This window comes from Limulus polyphemus, unplaced genomic scaffold (genome assembly GCF_000517525.1).
Source record: "Limulus polyphemus unplaced genomic scaffold, Limulus_polyphemus-2.1.2 Scaffold916, whole genome shotgun sequence".
NCBI classification, from domain to species: Eukaryota; Metazoa; Arthropoda; class Merostomata; order Xiphosura; family Limulidae; genus Limulus; species Limulus polyphemus.
The window spans coordinates 381,486-390,592 of NW_013666526.1; the positions used below are offsets into that span (position 1 = coordinate 381,486).

At 33.6% G+C, this 9,107-nt stretch overlaps 1 protein-coding gene across 1 annotated transcript in view; it reads left to right on the forward strand.

Annotated features, from left to right (window-relative positions):
- The window catches only part of LOC111086201 (dipeptidyl aminopeptidase-like protein 6), an 85,971-nt gene extending 77,441 nt beyond the window's left edge, over positions 1 to 8,530 (forward strand). Inside the window, exon 4 of the mRNA XM_022388076.1 lies at positions 8,376 to 8,530. Coding sequence (XP_022243784.1) covers positions 8,376 to 8,530 — 155 coding nt within the window. The remainder of the gene's footprint in view (positions 1 to 8,375) is intronic.
- The last annotated feature ends 577 nt before the right edge of the window (positions 8,531 to 9,107 follow it).

Here is a 9,107-nt window from a genome sequence, read left to right on the forward strand (position 1 = left end):
CCCAAGATTTTAATATCATCTGCAATTTTAAGTAATTTATTAACTATCCCTTCTTCTATGTCATTGATGTAAATCAAAATAGCAAAGATCCTAAGACTGAGACCTGAGGTACCCCACTTGTGACATTAATCCAGTTTGACTGAACTCCATTTGTAACAACCCTCTGCTTTTTTCCATCCAGCCACTCTTCTATCCAATTTCCTAACTTAACCCCACATCCATAGAGCTAATTTTTTTACAAGCCTTTTATGTGGCACCTTGTCAAATGCTTTCTGAAAATCCAAATACACCAAATATACACCCTTACCCTCATCTACATATGCAGTAACCTTGTCAAAGAATGTCAAAAGATTTGTAAGGCAAGAATTTCCCTTGGTGAAACCATGTTTTGACTATCCAATACAATTCTAAACTTTGTTAAATGACTTTGCAAAGCATCTTTTAACAGACTTTCCGTAACTTCTCTCGCAACTGATGTAAGACTAATTGGTCTATAATTACTGGGACAATTTTGATCACCTCCCTTGAAAAGGGGAGTTACATTACTAACTTCCAATCCTCTGGTACCTGCCCACTATTCAAGAACTAACAGAAAATAGTAGTAAATGGCTTACATATCCAATCTGTAACCTCCATCAAAACCCTTGGGGAAATATTATGTGGCCCAGGAGCCTTATCGTTTTTTAAACTTCCCAATTTTTTCTTAAACATCTCAGAATTAATGCGGTCATTTTGTTTGATCTGGTTTCCATTTATCAACTGTTCAAGATGTGAAATTTACCTTAGTCAGTAAAAACCGAAGAAAAAAGCAAAATTTAATAACACAGCCATCTCATAATCATCAGATACTAGCCTCCCTTTATCATCCCTCAAGTGTCCTACCCCCATCCTAACATTTTTTTTACCCTTAATGTATTTATAGAAATCCTTATTGTTAATTTTTACATTTTCAGGCAACCTTTTCTCATACATCCTTTTTGATGTCCTAATTTCCTGTTTGACCAACTTTCTTGATCTTCTGTAATCTTCTATATCTTCTGTCATACCAGTCAATTTAAATTTCTTAAATTTACGATGTTTTTCTTTAATTTTATCTCTTCAACTCTTTGTAAGCCAATGTGTTTTTTTACTTGTAGCTACTCTTTTCTTTCTATAAGCAATATGTTTTCCTTGAATATTTAAAACTTTATCTTTAAAAATTTTCCACATCTGATCAGTGTCTCCAAATAACTTAGTTGCCCAATAAACAACAGATAATTCTTGTCGCATACCTTCAAAATTTGTAACCAAAATACTATTATTTCTTATCTCCATATGCAGCAAACCATCGGGTCTAATAGAGTAATGATCACTTGCACTCAGATGTACCCCAATTTCCACCCTCTCGATCATTTCTGTATTTGAAGTTAACAATAAGTCTAAAAGAGCATTGGTTCTGGTAGGTTCTTTGACTAATTGGTGAAGAAAGCCATCTTGAACAGTTTCCAAAAGCATACATCCGTCGAAATTAAGTGCGCGGCATACGCATTTAGATAGAAGGTGCGCGCACAATTATCAAGACAGACAAAAACTGAGTGTTATAGATACCTTACTTGGGGAATGCACAAGCATTAGCTGTTGACTTCAAGTACTGTCGTAGATTTAACGTATAAATGACAGCGTATAAGCTGAACTTTTCTCAATCTCCCTTAACAACGTCTTGTGACCAATGAAAACCCACTAAACTGCTCCGACCGTGTAACTTTAGAGGACCGTGCCATTTGAGATAGATTAGTACTACTCGTTACTATTATGGTGTGGAGTCAAGTAGCAGGATATCAAGAATACAGCCCAAAACTAATGTTCGTGAAGATAGAAAATTATAAAAGCGAAATTAAATGAAAACCTGAGGGCTGAATCGAACAATAACTAGCCGGAATATTCATTCTGTAGTTAAAATATAACAGTGTTAAATGTAATACAGAGAAAACAGTATTTTAAGCATAGTATGATGTGTGTGTCTAACATAATTACTCCCACTTTAAGTTTAAATAATACCTGTCACTTAACAAAACGCATGGATCAGGTAACAGGAAATAATAAAGTTAAATCTTCTGTAAAAGCCGAAATGTAAATGCGATAAGCCTCGAGAAAACTTAATGATAACAATAAGAATGAAATGAAAGTTACAACAATCGTAAATACAGCAAATAAAGTAATTAGAAAAAAACAAAAATAAGTCAATTAATAATGTAATGTTATACCACATACGGAATTAGTTTACCTCTAGCATGAATTTTTTGCTGTGATTGACATAGAACGCATAATGCTGTGTATAACATTTTTAATGTTGCCTTGAAAGCAGGGAAATAAATTGCATCAAAATTGCCCTGTTGTTAAGACCGTTGCCATGCATGCATAACGACATAGCAGAACTTCGCAGACGAAAATTTTTTGCAGCACAGAAAAAAACACGCTGATTCATTTTGGCCCACTTACAAACATTGTTCAAACCCGTAAAATGAATGTAGGTATATCTTTTGCCGTAATATTTCAATTAATCACAAATGAAGAGTTGCAAAGTCGTTTAGGCAGCAGCACTTTGCAGACAACAATTTTTTGTAGCACAATGAAAACATACTGATTCATTTACAAACAACGTCGGAAATCTCGCCAGTATTCTAGGCAAATTCTGTGCTGAAACTAGAGAGGTGCATACTTTAATCTTTATAGGTTATTTGTGTGATCACATTGTAAAATACTGTTATATTTTGAAAATTAAACGATTTCTAAATTTTATTCATTATGGATTCTTAAAATTCAAAATCTTGAATGAAACTTTCAACTTTAAGACTTACACGTAGGCTAAGTATACTATGTAACAGCGCTAATTAAACAGAGTTTCGTAAAATTGTAAACAGAAAAGGATGATAGAATATAATAATTAGGTATTGATTGGTGATTTCGAGAAACAGATAATTCTTTGCCCTCATAACCAATAAATAATTATTCTTTGTTATACATCTTGTATAAAGAGGCCCGTCAGCAGGAATTTTTTGAGGGGTTCAAAACTTGACGCCCCCCCCCCCCAGTGGCACAGCGGTATGTCTGCGGACTTACAACGCTAGAAACCGGGTTTCGATGCCCGTGGTGGACAGAGCACAGATAGCCCATTGTGTAGCTTTGTGCTTAATTCCAAACAAACCCAAACCCAAACTTGAGATTTTTCCAGAGTGTATTCTGGTCGTCGAGCGCAGTGAAGCTACCAACTTAGGGAGGGGGGGGGTCCGGGGGCATCCTCCCCCGGAAAGTTTTTAAAATCTAGAATTCAAAACTATGTGAAAAAAATGGCCAAAAATGTACAATTTTATTTTTCTGTGACCTTGACCTCACATTACATAACTGTTAGTATTTCATTCACGAGAACGTATATACAAAGTTTCAATAACATCCATGCAAAAATATGCAAGAAAAGTGCTAAAATGTAAACTTTTGTAAGGTGGCTTAGTAGACAACAGAGCTATCGTTTTCGTACAGGCCTAGCTACATTTACCATTAAGAATTTATGTCATCCTACACAGCCATGACTGTCGACGGCGCATTGTTTTTTGCTAATGCGTCCAGACATAAACACTTTCAGCGGAAGATTTTAAAAGGTGTATTTTTGCCTTGACAATCAGAGATCACTGTATTTAACAGGAGTTAACAATGCATGTACTTGTGTTAATTTACGTTATTAAGGAGGGGGGGGGGTGCAATCCAAGAAAAGGGTGTGCGTTCGAATACATTAAATCGGTTCACTATTAACCTAAATAATTCAGAATTAAAGTGTAAACTTGGAAGTTTTGAAACAGTTATGATATTCTGTAAAACTTCTACATCCAGAACCTGTTACAATGATATTGCTGAATTTCAAATTGTAAGAGGACTAATTGTATTTATTTGGATTTGTTAACTCAAACTGTGCTGATGAGCTTTGAGTAATAAAGGATGCGGAAAGTCAAAACATGTATTAGGCCTTTACGTCACAGATCATATTTTCAATTTTACTTTGAAGTAAATAAAATAAATATTTAATCTAATTATTAAACAGATTGTTCCACTATACAATACCGAATAATAAATTAGGCGCAATGCCATAATTTATTCCTACTCTTAAAGTTATTTAGGTTAGTAGATGGTGAGTTAATTAAAAAGTACTCAAAACCCCATAAATAATATATACAGATCACCATTATAAGTGGCTTAACTGTTTATTGTTTTTTATATTTTTTTGCTTGAACCTTGAATAGTTGAAAGTATGTATAGTAAACAGCTAACTTGGAATATTTGTATTTGAGGATGGAAAGTTTACAACTTCAGAATGTTTGATTAATGATGATGATATCTAAATCCCGATATTGTTTTGTTTTTAGTGAAAGAGCTTTTTTCTCCAGATTGAATTCCGATAGATAAATTTGTCCAATTTTGTCAAGTTAAGCTAAAACTAGTAAAACTATCAAAGAATTAAGCTTGTCAAATTAACTGAGAAGAACAAAGCTTGATTTTCAAAACTTTCACGTTTACACTATAATTCTATAAGAAATTATTTAGGGTAATAGTGAACTGATTTAATGTATTGACCACCATTAGTTTTACTTACTGTTAGGTTAAGTTTTTTTATGAATAGTTTTTACAAGCTGTATAACAGCGAATAATTATTAATTGATTATGAGGGCAACAAATGATCTGTTTCTCGAAATCACCGATCAATAATTGCTGTATTCTTTTTTTCCTTTTCTATTTTAAATTTTACGCAAATCTGATTAATTAGCTAAGTTTAATAATCGAACTTAAATAAGTAAGTACTGAAAATGGAACTTATGCCTGATGTTAATGCTGATAAAAACAATTCTACGTCTACTATTGAACAGAGAATAGGTAAACTTAAATACTCAAGCTAGTTATAATGATCTCACGAAAAGGAAAAAGAGGAAGGGTTAAGCGTGGTGACAGTACTGGTCATACTCTTGAGCCTAATTAACATTCAAACTCAAAGATATAATAAAAAATGTAATAAAATCTTAATGTTTTTAATTTACTTTCTATGGGGAGTTTTTAAAGAATTCAGAAAGAAGTAGATCGCTTATAATGTAGAGTGGCGTTCTGAATATAAATAACTATAGTAAATTTTTCATCACACAAAACAGTAAGTAAGGCGCTATCAGGCCTGTTACGCAGTGTGTGTGTGAAAGGGGGGATTCTAATTTGTGATATCAAAAGCCAACATATATCGTGCAAAACATGCTAATACCACGGGGGTCTGAGGACATGCGACTATTTCAGGCCAAAAAATGGTAATGCTTCATCAATTTTGTGACTAGTTTTGTGGTGTACGAGATTTAACATCACCAACAAGCAGCTGCAATATAGCGATCTTGACATGTCTCGAGCTATTCCGCAACAATAACTAACAGAAACATCGTTTTTTCTGTACTAATTCTGAAAGCTGTTCTACTAAGAAACGAATTAATAATATTTTGAAATATGTAAAACGTACCACTTTTGGTAATTATAAGCTTTGCACCATATTAAATGCTTTAGGACACGAGTATATTAATAATTTCTCCATCGAATTACTTTTTTGTATTCATATATATTCATGCATGCTATTTTATAAAATTCAATAAAAACTATTCAGTCCAATGTTGAATAATAATTAATGTGTTTCTTCGTGTGTTTACTGCAAACAATTTCTAGCACTTGGATATAACACCTGTTCCTGTATTTCAGGTATTTACTTTTTAAATAGTATATATTAAGTAATGTAAGTTAAATATAGGTGTGTTGGGTTATGGATTCTTTTACAGTAAATGTCAGTGACTTGTTGGTGATGAAGTAAAAAATATATATACTGTTACGACAGCGGAAGTCACGTGACGCTGGTAACACGTCATGAGATTCTCGAAGGATCGTGGCTTTTCCTGGCAACTCTAGTCTTTTCCAGGCGCCCTCTATTTTAGTATATAAGCCCGGCAAACAATTGCAGATAGATAGATATAGAGACAGATAATTGAGTCAAGCGAACGGTAGTGACGGTAATATAAAGTGTGTGTTTTGTTATCGAGATTGCAGACGTATTGACTGTGGAAATTCTGTGTATTGCAAAGTTGTATCGAGAAATAATAAACTAGTTTTAATTAAGAAAGAACTTGTATCGCTGAAGTTTCTCGGAAAGAATTTCTACGGGAAATTAACAAACGAACAGAGACGTAACAATACGAACAGCACGCACTCCACTTGTTTTCAGAATAATATATATATATATATATATATTATGGAACAAGTTAAACGTATATACAAAAATACCTTATACTATGGAGGTCATAGTTATATCTTAAACACTGTATAGTTCTCTTCTTGTTGTCAAAAGTCCACTTAGGCCTTTTCAATTGCTTTAGAATTCAGTTGACAAGCCGAATTATTTTTCTCCATTTCTATGACCAGACTATCCGTGTAAAGTTCACTTACATTGTCCTTGAGTTACCGCGGTTGTATCCTGTACTTCAAAAATCGTCTGCCTTTTGTCAAAATCCACTCAGGCTGGTTCAATTACTTTAGAACACCCTTTGACAAGACAGCTTATTCTCTTTATCTCTTACGAAATTGTTAATCTCACTCTAATATATCAACCGTTAGGCCTTTCACTCCCACGACGATTACTTTTCTCTGGCCGAATGTCTCCTTCCTGTGACTTTACTTTACTCTATTCTGCTATTTTTTTTCTCGTCTGCTTACCACTATTTATGCGTCTAACACTTACGCCTTCTAGAAATATCTATATCCTCCACATCAATGGATTGCACGCGATGTTCGATAGCCTCAACATCAATGATTTATAAACACAACGTACGACTTTTACCGAGTTACGTAACCAAACCTGTCATAACTATCGCCTTTGAAATCACTTATTTGAACAGCCACATACGTGTGAACAGTGCACAAGTATTGTTATTTGATATAGAAAGAACAACAAAATTCTACGTGTAAGTTACCAACTCTAGAAAGTGTTATAAAGTGTGCATTTAACTTGGTGTTTGACAAGTGCTACCAAACTAGCCGCCAGATGGCGAGATTCAAATTTCATTACTTTATGGAGACAGATAATGAACTGTTACAGCAATACAAGGTCCTTGATTACGTCTGGGATCTGTGTTTTCGAGAAACTTGGCACGTGAACTGAATTACGATGAAGACATTACTGTCAAACAATGGCTAAGAAAAATTGTTACTCAATTTATTTTATTTGTTTGACGAATAATTTCATGAGAAATATCTTTTGTGGCTACTGCTATAACTGGTAAGACTACTCAGGCCCGCACAAAGAATGTTTGAAAGGAGTTTCTAATTTGTGAGTTCAAATACCAACACATATTGTGCAAAGCACAAACAGCATTCAAAGCATGATAATACTATGGGAATCTGGGGCATGCCCCCTAGAAAATTTGTAAAAAAAAATAGGTGCTATGAGATTAAATCTGGAAGCATTTTGCACGAAATATAGCTTAAACAATAGCATTGCTGTTCACATAAAATCCATAAACATCCAATGAAAAGTTACCAAATATTTGTATATATGCTTGAATGTTTTTAAATGCACTACATTAAGATATGTGGATTGTGTTGCTGTTTGTTTATTGTTTAAATGTATCGCCAACAAGACAGAAACTCCTACTGTAAAGAATCTGGCCTACAAAACCTGACAGTAGCAATACGGCTTTGGACTTCCAATTACAAAGTGTCAACAGAAGCCATTGCATGAGACTACTTCAAGCCAGAAAGGCTAATGCTTCATTAGAGGCATATAGACTATGTAGAAAACGTTAAATAGCATAAGCAGCTGTGATATAACTATATAAGCATAATTTTTTTACATCACAAAAATAGAACTTTCGGCTGAACCGCCTTTGCGTACGTGCGTGGTAATGAACAAACACGAAGGTTTTATTTTTGCTTTCTTTCTGCGTTTCCATTATTTAAACTTAAAGGATTTATGGGTTCTGCTTGAGCCTCAGTTGAGGCCAACGGAAATGAAAAAAATGAATTAAGCTTCTAACTTTTCTCATTACATTGGAAAAATTACTTAAAAGCTTTACGGATACCTTTTACCAGAGAAGATTGTAGAGAATCTAAAAGTTGTTTAAAAAATTAGCCTCGTTAAGAGTCGGTTATATTGTATATCACATTGAATAAGTTTGTCATGCAGGAAATATATTTGAACAAGAATGTACCGTTTCTAAAGTTCGATTTGTATTTCAGTTAAAACTTTTGCATGTGATGTGAAATAACCAATCATATATGCTGACTTTAGATCTAAAAATAAACAATTTCATGAGTGACTTATGCTCTGCTTTCAGAAAAAGAGTTTCTTTTCCGTAATTTGGATGGAGATTTACTTTTGTTCAACGCAGAAAATGTCAATTCGTCTTTCCTTATGTCCAATACAACATTTGTAAGTACTTTAAAGTCTGGTATTTTCAGAAGTAACGGAAAAAATATTACACAACTCTAATGACTTATAGCTTTAAGAGAATAGATACTTTGTAAACTTCCAAAAACGTTAAGATGTTTCCAAGCATGGATGATATAAATTAGTTACACGGCTAAACCTCTATATGGTGGTAATATTAATACAAGTTCATTTTACAACTCTGTCTTACCTGATAACGATTTTAGAAGATACTAAACAACCCGTGACCCCTTGAGTCACCCACTATTCAGAGGTTATGAAGAATTCAAGCTAATTTCAATATTGCACCGAAATGAAGGTTTATTTTGAGATAATTAAATATTTCAATCCATTCGTGTTATTCATAATTCAAGAACATATATTTGATTGTTTATCGGGAGTAAAAGGTAAGACAATTCATTTTTCAAAAAAGTAAAGCAAGAAGTTTCGTAAAGAGCGCGAACAGTTGTGTGAATGATTTTTTGACTGAGAAAATAAGCAAACAAACAATCTCAGAGTTTTGTAGTATATAGATAGATTCTTCAAGATCTTGTTTTTGTCATCTTACTCCTTTTAATGAAGATGGGAACATTGAAAAAATATAATAGCCAATGCTTTGCGAGAGGTTTTCGTTTATAAA